Below are 16,366 nucleotides of genomic sequence, written 5' to 3' on the forward strand. Positions count from 1 at the left end.
GAAGAATCATCTTAAAACACGAATTACCAACGAAACGCAAAAAGCAAAATCCTACTTCAACTACAAGAGCCTGCATTTGATTTTCCGCAAGGTTTTGGCCACGAGGCTGATGCGATTCCTCGCTGCAAGGGCAACTTGGAGCTTTAGAGCAGCTTTCTGTTTTGTTTCACTGGGGGAACAGAAATGCTCTTGCTACCAGATAAATTGTGATGGATTCACTTTTGTGGCTCTAGACATTCAAGGGGGAAAAAACCCTTTCATTCTTCCATGGAGAGAGAATTTCTCTTCCCGTACTGCTCCTTTGGTAGAAAGCTGCAGTTCGCAGTTTAAAAGCAGCAGCTGGAAAGCTGCTGGTTTAGATGAACAGTGAACAAATAGAGACACCTACAGAGATCACCTCCAGGTTGACTTGTCACTACTCTCACTTTGCTTCTTGCTGTTTTGTTTTTGCTCTCTGCGCGTAGGGATGAGGGACATCTGCGACAAAAGGCCAGCGAAAGCCCAAAGAGCTTCTAGCTGAACTCCAACCTGCATGCAAAGAAACAAGATCCCTCGAGAGGGTTAATATGAATTGCATCCTGCTGCACGCTCAAAAGCAAATAACACAAGGGACACTTCTCATGTTGGACTTCGGCAAAAGACGTTTATTATTTTTGTCGAGTTGCGGCTGAACCTCCTCTGCTCTGCCCCCAGCGGTGGCACAAATGCTGTTACCCTCATACTGTAGCTGATGATGCCGGTGTACAAATCAAAAACCATCTTAATCTCAAACTCCATTAGAAACACAGGGAAAAAAAAAAGATCAACATTCACGAAATGTAAAGGGAAAAATGGTATGGAAAGAATTTTTTTTTTATTATTATTTTTCAAGCTTCCAAGACGGTATTACAAACAACAGAGAGCAAAATAAAGCTAGAAATGAAATACTTGACAGCATCTGTTTAAAAATTACAGCTAAGAAACCTAATAAAAGTTGAATAAACAGTTACTAGAAATAAAAATTTTTACACATATGATATTTGTCTGGGATTTTTATTTCTTTAAAATAATTCATACAAATGGTTACAGTCACAAACATGATTTTAACCAAAAATATTGCTAGCCTACCACATTACCAGGAAGGAATCAATGTAGGCAATGAAATGCTGCTACTTTTCAGTAGTCTAGTGCCTTTTTCGCATACCACCAATAATATATACTTTAACTGGTGACAAAAAGCACAATGCTCGTTTATACAAAACCTTTTTTTTTTTTCCTCAAAATCTCTTTGCAAGGTTGTCTTCATTTTGAAATAAGGGAATTCATGCCAAAATCAGGAGAAACTGTTCTTTTCTTTTGTTTACTAAATTATTCTAAAAAATAAGACAAGCAGGTAGAAAAAACAATGCACTGTGTGGCGTAGAAAGAAAAATGGGAAAAATTCATTGTCCTGAGAAGTCTGCCAACTGCCTCATTTTGGGGCATGTTTTAAAATATAAAAGAAAGGATTTTTAATCTCAAAATTGGTTTGCTGAATGCCTCCCTTATGTTTTTCCTTGTTGACAGCTAAGCAAACAAACCCTTTTTAATGTTCTAAAAACTGTACACAGACAAGTACATTCATGATATAATTAACTACTAACTTCTCTTGCTTAACAAAGAACCCATAGGACACAGAAACAGTGAAATCAGTCCACTGGACAGGGACAAACTACAATTTATATGGAGGAAAAAATGTTTCCAAATCTTCTTTTTGTCTCCCACCTTTTCCTTTCATACTGTATATTGGACCAGTTTCTAAAGCAATAGTCGTCTCCTCCCGTAAGTTCATGGTTTTGCCTTTGATCAAAATCCAGGGTTTTGCTTTGTTTTCCACACGCTGAAGTTGACACCTCCGCACTGCTGGGAATGCTGTTTTCTTGGGCTACAATTGGTCGCTCGGGTGGTCTCTATCGGCTTCTGGTTTGACAGTTTGGCCGGGGGAAGGAGCGTGGGGCGGGTGGGCGACAGCGGGGAGGCCGTGGGATAAAGACATGGGGTTGGGGACGATTCCTTCGACGGCGGCCGGCAGGCCGGTGGGCGCCACGCTGACCACGCCGGGGGGATACCTGCTGGGAGAAGGAGGAGAGCGCGCGTTAGGAGCGAGCGGCGGCGCCGGGAGAGTCCCAGGGCCACCCTCTGCGTTTCGGGACCAGATGTGTTAGCATGGCTCAGGAGGAGAGACCAGATACAGCGATGGATGCTGTGTTCTATCCAAATGAAAACTAGAGCTTTGCTCTTCTTTTCTCTCCAGATCTAATAGCATAAATCTGTTCACTAGCATAGCAACCGGAGCAACCTGGAAGTTCTGCTCCTCTCTGGAAACATGATCCTGAGCTACCTCCACAAGAAGTAATTCACGTCAGGGCTGCACAAGTATTTGCCCTCCACCACTTCTCCTCATTTTACCGTTTGGGATTTTTTTTCCTCTTTCTTCCTCTTTCAGGAAATTCTGTCCTTGTTTGAAAAAAATATTTCTTTAGAACAATCTTGCAGTCCCCTGAAAGGATAACTACATCTATATATACTCTTCAGATGACAAATTCAAGCCTATTACAACTGAGTAGCTTTTTCCACTCCAAAATTGCCAGAGTACTAAATGAGGATCAGTGCCCGTTACATGGAGAACCAACCCTTTGGGCAGACTGCTAAAAAAGATACAAATACAAGCAACTGTGCATGGGTTTTAAAGGACTTGTTACTCTTCTGAGATTAATGTCAAAGCCCAAATATTTCAGAAATTTAGGAAAATCACCATGTGATTCAGTATACCCATCCTGTTCTCTTTGTCTGCATTTTCCTTACTCCAATAACCTAGCAAGAGTGTCATCCATTTCACAGGTCTGAAGACACATGACTACTACTCCCTCACTGTGGCATTCGCCACCCTATTATTTACTTAAAATTAAGCAGGAGGAAACACACTTGTAGTCTAGTCAAGCTTCTTCAAGTGTCACAATATTCGGCAGCTGATTTTCTGGTCACCAGAGGGTCCCACACTGAATGCCTCAGGGAATTTCACACCATTTCCATAGCAGCTTTTCTAAAGGAGCGCGTGTCTGCGCTGCTCATCCCAAGTTCCCTCAAGCAGAGAGAAAATCAGAATAGAATTTATCTAGAACAGCACGGAAATTCATAGAAAAGCAGCATGAAAACATGTTTATTTGCTTTTTTGTGTGTCTTTTTTGTTTGTTTTTTGGGGGGGCTTCCATCATAGACGAATGACAGGAATTGCCTTTTACAAATGCCCTGAAGATGAGACACCCCATGTCAACCCAATGATCCTGCAGTGCTACACAGAAACACTGACTGTGATGTGAGATGAATAACTGACATGTGGAAGGTCACTCAATCTGTAGCCAAAATCTTTGTTCTCAAGGTAAGATCTAAGGAACTCTCACATATTTATGGGGTTTCCTACTAATTTCTTCTCCAGAGGAGCGCCTTAAAATTAATTTGCAGTCACTAACGGAATTAGTTGCTTGTTTCAGTACTTCAATTTGAATCTCATTAATCAAATTTGCTTTAATTCCAATGAATATTGTCTAATTGGGTATTGTTATATTTGTTCAAATCTGCTTTTGAAACAGCTTATCTGTTACTCTGGGTTTTTGGTGGAAAAAAAAATACACAAAACAGGAAATGACTAAAATTTCTGTTTTTTTAAAAGAGAGCATTTTGCACATAGCAACTGTTTCTAACAAGGAATCTCCAGTTCCTAACAATATTTTTCAGAGTCTCCCCTCTTGAAAATGGCTGATGTCAGAGCAGGGCACTAACAGCTATAAGCAGAGTAAGCGGTTCAGCCTGAACATCTGTGACTCGGATTTGACTCTGGACACCCTCTTCGTATATAAGGAATGATCTTTTAGTTACAACATAAGGTGGTAACTTTTCCAGCTGGGATTAGCACTTTTCATGAGAAATTTGCTTCCTGAAGATTTCTGGCAACATCCAACAATTGGTTTAGTTGTCCTGTGGAGTTACAATAGCCAAAATAGTGGTAACATCCCCTCTGCAGAAATTGCATTTTCCATGACATCTCTCATCTCCTACCCCTATTTTGCTCTTTTGATATTTTTGTCACCACTAATCACCTGCGTTGTTGAAATCTGATCTCTGCAAGGAGGACACAAATTCCACAGCTTCTATATGGGCATTTCCATTCTACCTAACGTTCCTTTATGTCGCTACTTATTTCTTCACCTGCTCTTAATCATCAAACACATTTCCTCCAGCACTTCATAAAGTTGCTCTCAATCCCCCATCCCTGGCAGCAGTCAAAATATTTGCTAAGTAAAATTAACTTTTTGGCATAGCAAAGCAAGAGACCAGATCATCTCCTCTTCCCCTTCATACTCTTTCTCTCCCATTAAGTATCAGTTTATAAGAAAATCACAGTATCCCTCTTCACCATGATTTAAGGGAACTTTAATTTCCATGTCAGTCTCCCACATTTATTACTATTCATACTGCAGAAGCACCTCAAACTCAACCTATCTCAAAGAGCTTACAATTTAGACAAGTGCAGTATCTTAGATACCAGGAAGAGTCAGAAAATCACTAATCAAATACCTTAATATGAAATAATTTGTGAATGGCTGCCATTATCTGAATATATGGATTCTACTCTCCTCCAAGTACCTCTCAGGTACCCGGATAATCTCATTTTGTACCCGTTAGGAGGCAGAAAGACACGTCAACATTTCTGTAAATTGCATAATTACCATTTAGCAGCTGTCAACTTTCACTATGCCAAAGCACCAGCCTCTAAGCTGACTCTGTGGCATAGGAAATGGCAGCGTGTTTACCTAACAGGCAGCTCAGTACCAAGTACACAGTTAAAAATACATAAGCAGCACATGCAGTGCTGCTTCACCAAGGCTATTACACACAGCTCCTTCTCAGGAATACATTAATCTTTACTCAAGGGATGCATCCTGCTTGCTTGACCTTTTCTGTTGATACGGTGTCTTGCATTTTGCATAGCAAATGGTTTTGTTTTCCACAGAACACAATGATATTCAGACGATCTGGATTATATCTGCTGATGAATGCTCAAGAGTTCTTTGCTTGTGATAACATCTGATAATTTAGGCGTTCTGTCCTTCATCAAAATTCATGTAAATGATATATACAGAATTGTTAGTTTTAGTTCACCAAGAGAGCTATTTGCATTTTTTAACATATAAATTATTATCCCAGGTCTTATCTCCTAACACAATTACATGAAGATGATACAGCTATTAGCACATCTGAAACACTGCACTTCCTGTGAGAGTTCAGAATATAATCTTGTAGCGCAAAAAGAAGACAGATAAATTTGTTTTGAAAAATCACTTCAAATTCTATAGTTAAGACAGAAAGGCATTTAGCACATGCAAGCCCTACTTCTGAAATTGATTCTTTCATGAAATCTCCGCTTCAAGTTCCATACGTTTTATATTGCACAGAAGTAACAACTGCTCTCACCAGTGCTCAAACACTGTTCCACTACCCTTCCAAACAGAAGCTTTGTGTGTTTGTGGTGTAATGCTACATTCTCTTTGGAAATTGCTGAGTTTAATTTTGCATTTGAAAAACGTTGTAAAGTCAAAATCTAGCTCGGAATTAATTTTCTCTACTGAAAAGGTAACTGAAACAATGTCTAAAAAGGCATTCGGTTCCATATTTAAATTGCTAAAATGAAATATATGTCTTTAGCTTGCAAAAAAAAAAAAAAATCTAACTCCACAAATATTCCTAAACTAGCATTTTGAGAGAATGTGACCCTCAAAACAAGAAAAAAATGCATTTTATATTTGGGCACACAACCCTGCTCTCGACTGCCTTGCCACAGTCACAATTTTACTCCCAGTTCAGAAACCCCTGCCCTTCCAAGTCCCAACAGCGTTCAGCTGCACCCTCAGTAACCCAAATTCAAGTCAATAAAGCCACATGCTGCGTGGACAAGAGTATGTGTTTCAACTTCTCATTTAAGTAAACAAAATCCAGCCCTCTAGATACTTAGGGCTATTGATACTTTTGCCATAAGCAAACATCTTGAGCTGATCAAATCAAAGCTGGCCTTTTTCTTTAATGCTCTTAGAGCTACTGGTAAGGAGGCTGTGGCAAAGGGTGGTGACTCTCCCCACTATCAGCTCCCCACTACTTTCTGACAAAAGTGCTGGAACTTTTTATGGCATTAGAGCTTTCCTTCACTTCCCAGCACAGCACAGCTGGGTTCGCAGATGGAAGAAGATGTAGGCAAGAATTCCTACATCCATTAAAAGTATGAGAGAGTCCTCCTGTAGAAGGACAAAGAAAAGAAAGATGTATGAAGACTGAGAATGAAAGCATTAGGAGAAAAAAGACAGAGAATTATGAGAAACATGAAAATTAGGAGAAAAATTAAAGAATTAAGAGAAAAAAGAGAAATAGTGACAGTAATGCACTGTCCCTTCCCTCAAGGCACTCCCTTCAATCGCCAGCTCACAGCTTTCTCAGCCACTTTCATCCTACTTATGGAGAAAATTCCATACTTGAAGATAAAATTACAGATGTTATTTTCATAAATAAAAATGACGTGAAGCTGACTGCTAGGAAAAACGTGCTGCTAGGGCAGCTGCTAGGAATAAAAGGGCAGATTATTGAGTAAATAAAGTAATTAAGGAATACACATACTTGACTGATCAGTGAAAAAACTGACTGCTTTTACAGTTGATGAATACATTAAGTCCCTCAAATGCTTTATAAAGAACATTTTTAACATTGCGTGTAAAACTTAGAAAATACTACTTTAAATATATTTTCATAATTGCCACACGCTATTTCACTGTATTCATTACTGAGTTTTATGTTCTCTCATGTGTCTGAAGGCCACCAAACACATAACAGTGGTTTATTATTACTCTACATCTTTCTGTAGGCAACTATCATTACCTTCAATAAAAAGAACATAAACTTCTACTGCACTTTCTGCAGATGACCAACATACTTTATTGGAATATATATGAAAACATTGTTCAGGTATCATTATTATTAACCACAAAAAAAGATAAAGAAAGGAAACTTACTGACACACTGTGTGACTGATATCAGAAAGCATCAAAGGAAGATTTTTCTCCTGAAGGCAACAACTATAAAAGCTATATACTTGGGGCCTAGTCCAAAAGCAGTTCATTTATTAACAGGAAGGTCTTTTCTTTATGCTGGGCTACTTACCTCTGAACTAAGAGGCTATTGCTTTTGCAGGTGCAGCTTGCTTACCTGTATGCAGCACCGTTAAGCTCTGGATGAACCACCCCGGGATCCATGCTGGCCCAATGCGTAGCTGCAGTCAAATGATCTTTGTTAACACAGTTTTTCAGACTGTCTGGAATACGACCTAGGATGAAGCGAGGGAAAAGGAAGGGGAAATGAAAAAAACATAAGCTCTATGAACTCATTGCACATTAAAATAGTTATAAACATTTGCATACAGAAACAGTACATAAAATCACAGTATCAGCTCATTTTTAGTGCTGTTTCCCTTTCATCTGGGAGTTGGCCACTAATACTTAAAATGCTTTGCATAGTTTTTACTTCTCTGTCACTCTTTAATAATCTTTGATAACCATGATCTGAATAAAAACACAATCACTAAGATTCATGCTCTCCAAGAAGCTAAAGCTCGAATATACAGCTAACCGATTCCTCTGTCTTTAATTTCACTCTTCTCCTTTTTTTTCCCACAAAGTATAATAGTAATAATAACAGTAACAATAAAAGGTGCCTGGAAAATCTGAGATAATACAAGTACGACTGAGATTTTTATCCTGACCTCTTGGATCTTATACTTCTTTATCTCAATTGCTCTTTAAATTTATTTACTGTCACGTCTAAATCCTCAACCATTTCTTTCTTCTCTAAGCAAAAATGAAAATCTCCTTCTTTATTTCTTAACTAACTTTACTAAGTATTATCCAAACCCTACAGCACAATTTTAGTTTTGAGACACACATGCTGGAAAATCCATCAATCCAATTCCAAACATACTGGACAAGCCTCTGTCTGCCATGATACTATGTCCAGTCCTGGCGAAAATGGAGAGCATCCGTGTTTCCTTTAGGGCAACTAGAGTATTTCCACCGAATTCAATGGGGGATCAACTAGATCCTATATCTTTTAGGTCACCTGAACTTACACCCTATGCAGAATTTGAAAGGGTTTCTTGGCTCCAAAATCACACAAGACAAGGTCCACGTCCCAGGATCAGGGAATTCCCACTGCTCTCCTGATTGGAAACTCTCATGTATTTTAGCCTTAAACTATATCCATTTAATATGTTGCCAAAATCGCTCTCTAATTTACATAGTACCTTTCTTTTTCTGGTGTTTATCCTCCTCAGGAATTGTTCGATTGCAATCATGTCTTCCTGCCCCTCTCAGTCTTCACTTTGCTAATCTCTGCAAGGAATGTTCCACTAGTCTTCTCTCATAAAATATTGCTTTATTGTAAACATATTTCATAATGATCTTTTCACTTGCCACGCTCTCCCTCCCTTCTCTTCCCGAACTGTTTTCAGCGGTCATGTTTATTTAATACTTTGAACGTCCTGATATTTAATCTTCTCTTATTTCCATTCTACACAGCAGAACCCCATTGGCAGTCTTTTCCACAGCAAAACATCTTAACATCTTAATCTTCAGAAGGTAGTCATATTACTCAAGCATGCACTCCTTTACTGTACACCTTTTTCCAATTAGTTTCTCCCTCCGCACCCCTTCTCTTTTCTGTTCCCCCTCTGGTGCTCACAGCTCCAGTTTCATCCCACACTTCCTGTATCTTTCCTGCATTTGTTCCCCTGCAATCCGATGTCTTTCTCACCTCCCTAGTGCTGGCCTCAGTTTGATCTTACTAAAAACCACGTGCAAACACTGAAGCGATGACAGCTTTAATACAAATCAATGATTCAGAACTCTGATAGCACCATCGCCCACTCTAAGAAAGCAGGTCTGTCTTTCCATGCACATGTGTGTGGGCTACTGCACAACCCTTCTCCTAAAACCAGCTCCATATAGTTGAGACTTACTCAGTTTCCAGATCTTGGACTATTAAATTGTACTGGCACATCAATCATTCCCCAAGTAGGTACGGTGGGGTGGTGTGGGCAATCTTTCCTAGAGCTATTTGGGAGCGTTTGGCAGTTCTGCAACGGCTTCATGAAGGCACTTTTACAGTTTTGGGGGAGCAAAAACCAGTTTGAGTCACAGGATGCTCAGATTCCTTGGATTACCTCTCAAATGGAGAGAAACAGGCCTGTAAAGGGCAATTCAAATTTCAGAGGTGCCTTTTATCACCATCCAGACTCCGAGTCATCTTCTTTTTGCCCAGGCTATAAATGAAACTAAATTGTCTACTCTCTCTAGGGCAAGGATTTGGGAAAGGTTCCTGCTAGAGCTTTTTGTACAGCACAGCAACGTGTTGGCACCAAACCACCCCCAAGGTGACAGAGATGGCCCTTCATGTCTGTAAAGCATCCAGTCTATATTGCCAAGGGGAAAACTGCAAAGTTCTACTAAAGAGAGAACACTAGTGCTTAATGAGTCATTTTCCAGTATGAAAATTCCTCCTTTTATTTTAGGCTACAAGGGATTCAAATCAAAGCCAAATGGCCCACACTTTGCGTTTTATTTATTAGCATTGCGTGTTCAAGACATAACGGTTTTTTCTTTTGTAAACAGTTCACAATTACATGGCAGTTATACAACAAAGAGACTTCACCCTTTAAAAAGTCAGACTTCTTTAGCAATGCTTTAGAGAAACATCTTCTAAAACAGAGAACCTCCCAACAAAGAACTGAAAACTTTGTTTTGAATTAAGAGTCAGTTGCAGCAATGAAGAGAAGCACCAAGAACTACGTAAACTTTTAAGTTTCATCTCTGAATATTACTGTCTTAAAACCACAACCTTAAAACAGTGAAATCCCAGATAATTTCTTAAATCAGATTTGGACAAGCTTTGGAAAACAGTAGCTGAATTATAAGAAAAAAATATAAAAGAAACAGCACTGCCCATGGCAATTTTGAGGAGGCAAAGCTGTAAGGAAAGTTATAAAAGATACCAGACACCAGCTATTTCTGGCACAAGGTGGCTTTTTTTTTTTTAATTAGTATGTTTCTGTTATATGGAAAATACTGCTTTTTCCATTACCTGACTTCTTTTCATAATTGCAACCAACACTCCAAATTTTGGGCACAGTCCTGTGATGGGAACAGACTTGGCTGTATTTGCTGCCTTTGACTTTGTAAGAGCAGAAGTGGTAAAGAAAATGAGATTTTGGCCATTTTCAACTTCTTCCGACTGTGAAGATAAAACTGTGTGTCAAAGTGACCGGAACAGTAAAGGAAGGAGCAGTGTGTGTGAGTACCTGTGATCGCCCTCCGGATCTCCCGCGCTGCTTCCTCCCGCATCTCAATCGAGGCTTGCTCACTGTACCAGGCTGCATGTGGGGTACAGATCAGGTTTGGGGCATCCTTCAAGGGGCCCTGACTAAAGCTAAATGAAAATTTAAAACAAGATCAAATGACAAAACAATATTTGGGGGAGGGGGATCCACAGGGATTTGTACATACATTCAGGATAATTTCAACAGAAAAGGATTGTACCAATACTCCTTTTGTTGGATCTGGTTTTAATTGTCAGTTAATTTAGTATGCTACTTAAGGTATAATAAAAGTAACATAGGCTCAAAATGTCTTTTATAGACTCCAAAGCACCTAAGAAAAGCAGTACTAGTAGCAACGTGAGCTTCTGTCCAATGCACTTGTTTTGCTAACTACAGCCACTTCCACTCCAATTCTGCTGCAGAGATGCATAAAGCCAGACCCAAATCAATTCAGAATGCCACTTTAGATGGTCCATTACACCACAGTTATATTTCATTAGCAAACAAATCTTTGCTTTCTGAAGGATCACTATCAAAATGACATTTAGTTAAACAGTTATAATTATTTCTCAGTAAGAAGTGTGTCCATGAGCATCACCAAAAATTTTTGATACTCAGTTATGTTTTTCTGTCATTATAGACTAGTTTTTCACTCCTGCTGCAGCACAGAAACTCTATAAAAATAAGAAAATTTACCTGATGGATTGAGTTTCAGAGGACACAGTAAGTCTATTTGCAAGTGCTTTCACACATGCAGAGTAAGGAAACTGAAAACAGTGGAAACTTAGTCCTCCTACCTATTTTCAGTTTTAATAATCTTATAGTCAATTACAACAACAAGGGAACAAATATTTTAAGACAACAGTGTGCTAATAATTCAGAAAATGGTAGATTTTATCTCTAGACCAATAAAGGTCACAACATCTAGCGAACTCTGGAATAAAGAGCTGCAGGCTGCTTTCAGACAGACACACAGCACTGAAGCCAAGGGAAATTGTGGCTGTAATCCTGCAACTGAATCTCTGCAGATGGCATCTTCATGCAGCAAATGGGGCTTCCTAGAGGTACGAATGTCTGCTCGGGGAGATCTGAATTGGGAAGCATGTAAAGAGCTGAAAGCTCCTTGTGCTGGTGGGACTCCAGCTTTGACCAGCCCTATTGTATAATAATGGTTACATTCAAAAGTTTAAAAAGAAGGCAAGATCATTATAAATAATATTAAATATTGGCATTGTGTCTCAATAGATAAAAAAATTTCCACCTTCAAGGATATTACTGCTATTTTTTTAAAGTTCTCTCTTCATCATCCTGTCTCAGCTCATACAAGAGAGACTTCTCTCTCTTTTAGAGAGTCTTTCAACCTACCCAAAGTGCTAAACCTGTTGTTTTTCGAGACTTAGGCGGGTTGTTCCACTCAAATTAAGACCTCTCCCTGCCCAGACTGCCAATCCAGAGGGGGTTTTTCCCAGACAGGCAGCCAATGCTGACAGCTCTACAAAGGCAGGGCTGGGACTCACAGACACACCAGAGGCCTCCTCCCGACTGGAGCGTTTATACTGTAATTCCAATGCCACTGTGGAGCGGAGTGGTCTATTTTTGCCTCAAACTCTGAACTTTCCCTGTGGCATTCGGAAAACTCCAGTGACAGCAGAGTTATGACCCTGTTGACAACGGAAAGGGTCCAGCAAAATCCAACCTGAGCCCTTGTCCTCTTCTGAAAGAGTCTGCTCAGGCGTCAGCATTAGTTGCAGCCAGAGCTTTATCAGCGACAAAGAGCTCTCTTCTCCAAGCCGTGTGACACAAAGCCATGCCCACAATTTGAACTGGTGTCCCTAGTATTTCTGGCCAAATAAGCCCAGCAGATTTTAATTTTTTTTTTCTTTTTTAAGGAATTAAATCTTGGATGTCACTTTTTTTTTCTCACTTCTGACCACATGAACAAGCTCCATCTACATCTGCATTAGTCCAGTGCTGCACAGATTCATGTTGCTTTACTAAGGAGTATTTAGCTACCAAGGGAAGGGAAAACTCATTTACTTGTTGCTGTTGATTGCATCATGCACTACGACTTAAAACTAAGAAAGTGAACAAAATAAAAACAAAATAAAGGAAAAGCACCTGAATGGTTCTGACTCATGTACATCTAAGGCTGCCCCTCGTATCCTTCCTTCCTTCAGGGCCTGTGCAAGTGCTTTTTCGTCTACTAACCCACCTCGAGCTGTGTTGACCAGGAAAGCCCCTTGTCTCATCTAGGGAAAGTTAAAAACAAGAATGATGAAATAAAAATAAATGAAATAAAATCGTTGTGGCATTATCTTTTACTCAAAAGAAGCATCCATTACAACAAAGGCTATTCAGCTGATTTAACCTGTAACAGTTGTCTTCCCTTTCCACTGGAAAGTACCACAAAATGTGATGCTTCTAACACAAAATGCTATTTCACAGCACTTAACAACCTTTTGTTTCTTGTAAATAGTGTCTTTTAATAGAAGCATTGTCTCATTGTTTCGTATATTGTGCAGTAACATGATCAAAAGATACAAATGTGCATTTGAAAGTGACAAATCGTTTTATGCCTTTTTATTTCACTGTGAAATTGCATGAGACAGAAACTACAGCACATTCTCACATTCATATTTTGTGGTCTAAAACTTTCATGCAAATAAAAAGAATCAGGAAAATAAAGCAATGCTTTTGGATTCCCAAACTCTTCTCCCTCCAGTTACCAAAACAGAGTAGATCTATATTTTACTTATGGTTGTTATTTGTGCTTCCCCCTCCCCATAAGACTGTGCAAACAAAGGTTTAAAGAATTCTTATACTATTCAATTAAAAGGCATGAAAATGAGTGTGGTTGTGAATGCTGCGTACCCTGGAGAGAGGCTGTGCTGTGCACTGTGCAGATTAGCACTGCAGGTAACACTGAGTGGGGAGAACTGTGAGAATTTATACCCTAATATACCCACAAGATGAAAGCAAAGTGGACGTCTAAGTAAGAGAGATGGTACAAATAAAGGGGGAAAAAAGAGATTTCTATACACTACTTCCAGCCATTCTAATGCTTCAGCATCTTTTATCAAGTGTCTCAAATACAGGTTTTGGTCTCAGCACATTTCTAAGGACGAAAATAAATACATAAAGAGTAGGAACCATGTTGAAGATGAGTGATCAAGCTTCTATTTTGAATTGACTTTTACCATAGCTTTTACTAGAGTCATCTTTTACCACAAAAATAAGAACTCCCAACACTTTAACATCAAATCAACTATTTACATAGATTCAGCAAATGGGAGTAGGATCCTTATCTGAAGCACTGATTTGGAAAACCAAAGTCAGAACAACATGGAGGTTTGGAGGATGTCAGCTACAGATTTTTTTCTTTTCAATGCAAGAACATTGGAAATACTGAACCATTAAAATGCACATGCTTGCAGTAAGGTTATAAGAAAAAAAAAAAAGTATTATATTGGTCAATTCACTAGCCTAAATCTGTCCCTGTCCCTCTCCATCTCCAAACTTGGTTGTCAGGGAACATCGGTTGGTCTGTGTGGCAAATTAGGTTCCCTTCCAACAGGAGTAGAACTACGGGTCCTTCAGGGGTTCCTGATGGGAATCATGAAGAAGGAAACCATCACTGTACTTGAGCTATGTAAGTTCACAGCATCACACAAAGTTAGCTGTGGGAACCACATGAAAAGTAGCTCCGGAGGGCTCACCCAGGCAGCAAACACTCCTGCTACATGGACATGCCATAAAGGCTGTGGGAGCTTATAGAGAGACTTTCTATTTCTGTGCTTTTGTAAATGGGAGGGTAATTTGATGTTTAAGTATGGCCTACTCTATTTATATATACTTTGAAGACCTCGAAATTTGTAATCAAACCGAACCCCTACTGGAATCTTCTGCCCATCCATAACAACCTTGCTTGAGTTTTCATCTTCAGGACTATCTACAAAACCCTAAAGCTAGTTCTAAGATGAGCCCAAATCAGACAGAACATGGACCCATAAAGGCACTGTAAAGGGAACGAATCATGTGAGTCACGCCAAAGGGTAAGGGCGGATGCAGTTGAAGACGACCTTTCAAAAAGGAGAATCTTGAAAGGGAATGTCACAGTTGTGACACGGCTGACTACTGTCACAGTGCTATGGAACATTAAAGCTATGGAACTGCTTTAGAAGCATACTGCATTTGATTGCAGTGCCGTCTTCTCAAATTTGTGAAAGGGAAGATGACCCCAGCTTCTCTTCAGAGCGCTTGGTGATCATGGGCTCAATAATCACAAGGTTGAAACAACTCTGAGCCATTCTGGGACTACAGGGCCAGACACGATGGCTGGGCACAATGCTGACTAATAAAAAGCAAAAGCTACTCAAAGAGAAGACTGACGTTGAAATTTCAAATAAATTTTAAGGGTATGGAATTTCAGATTTATACAAAACTCAGGATGAGACTTTAGTGAAAGGAGATGCACCACACTTCTCCACACTTTGTTTAAAAACTGGCCATTACACAAACATGCAAAAAGTGGCATGCAACACTCTCTAAAAAGCTGAGCTCAACTATGGCACCTGCCAGCTTACTTTGCTCTTTTTCTACATGTTCAGAAGACCTGGCCTATGAAAATTATCGAAGCAGGAGCCATCATAGGTTTTATGGTTTTCTTTCTTTCCTTCTTTCTTTTTTTCTCAAATTTTGGTAACATTCCCATCAGTTGTTAGAATACATACTGAATTATCTAAATTTTTACCTAAAAAAAGGACTATCATCTAACATTTTAACCTTTCCTTTTAGATAAAGAGTGACAAATAGCAAGAGCAGTGTCTGCAGTACAGATTTAACAGAAATTTTTAACCCTTTGGTTTTGTTTGTTTCCCCAACAAGTCCAGTGAGTACTCTGCAAGGTTCATTCCAGTTATTTTACTGGAAAACTTCCTAGGATCCAGTGGCCAAGTTTCACTGTGCACTCTAATGATGGAGCACTGCTAGATCTCTGAAAGATCCTCCTGAAATCTCTTTGGGTTCATTTGGAATCAGATTATGGTTTTTCCAAACTTCTTATTTTTAAAATTTTCCAATCCCAAACCCTAGTTTTACATTGGGATTGGTCTACAAAACAATCATCTCTCAAATCAAGACATACAATATCATGAGTTTGCCACCACAAACCCACGCAAACATGGATCATGTTTGGAAATTACTTCAGTTCCACTAAAGGTCACAAATAGTAGGTGTGAGCTATTTCACAGAAGTCAACCGGGGATTTTATGCCAAAAGAGGACTCTTGTCATTAAAATGTAAAATTAATTATTTATCCCATCATTACTATTTCTTTCCTGAGCAAATCCACATTCTTACACTTCAAAGTTATATTCTTTACTATTATCTATATTGAGGTTTGAAATTAGAACCTAGTTATTTAAGGCGAAAAATCTTCCTGTTGCATTAGCCAAAATCAGAAGAGTTACCACATATTTTGCCTAGGAAATGACTTAAATATCACCTACAAAAAAATAAGGCAGATGCCAGGACTAATCCAAAGCACTACTATTTTTCCCAAATAACGCAATGCTGCAAACGTGATTAATGAGGGCACCACTCTTGCAGCATTAGGACTGAGCACAGGGGGGCGGCATTTAGTCGCAGTCCTTCATCCGCATGGGAGGAACTCGGAGAGAGGAGCAAGGGTGAAAGACAGAATTGCTGCCTGGGGATAGAGGCAAGAGAAGCAGCTGCCAGAAGTTACAGAAGTAACTTTTAAATTAATGCAACGTAGTTAAATCTTAACAATATGTAGAAGAACATGTTGTTTCCGTTAATGCAATGTTTCTGAGCAACAGAAAGTCATGAAAAATAACAAAACACATAAAACACACACTGTTTCCATATGAGTTAAGCCTGCTCTTAAAATACCAGAGATAAAAAAAACTTGCTTTCAAA

At 39.2% G+C, this 16,366-nt stretch overlaps 1 protein-coding gene across 6 annotated transcripts in view; it reads right to left on the reverse strand.

The window, feature by feature from the left end:
- Window positions 1-1,053: 1,053 nt before the first annotated feature.
- CTBP1 (C-terminal binding protein 1) overlaps window positions 1,054-16,366 on the reverse strand; it is a 172,681-nt gene continuing 157,368 nt past the window's right edge. For 5 of the 6 annotated variants that reach the window (XM_026034224.1, XM_026034226.1, XM_026034228.1 and 2 more), the window contains 4 exons: window positions 12,545-12,675; window positions 10,409-10,536; window positions 7,267-7,384; window positions 1,054-2,090 (listed from right to left, as the gene is read on the reverse strand). In XM_026034224.1, the coding sequence (XP_025890009.1) occupies window positions 1,904-2,090; window positions 7,267-7,384; window positions 10,409-10,536; window positions 12,545-12,675 (564 nt within the window). In that variant the 3' untranslated portion in view covers window positions 1,054-1,903. The remainder of the gene's footprint in view (window positions 2,091-7,266; window positions 7,385-10,408; window positions 10,537-12,544; window positions 12,676-16,366) is intronic. The other variant, XM_026034225.1, reaches the window with a different exon arrangement.

This window comes from Nothoprocta perdicaria, unplaced genomic scaffold (assembly GCF_003342845.1).
Source record: "Nothoprocta perdicaria isolate Ctin4 unplaced genomic scaffold, notPer1 scaffold_14, whole genome shotgun sequence".
Classification (NCBI taxonomy): domain Eukaryota; kingdom Metazoa; phylum Chordata; class Aves; order Tinamiformes; family Tinamidae; genus Nothoprocta; species Nothoprocta perdicaria.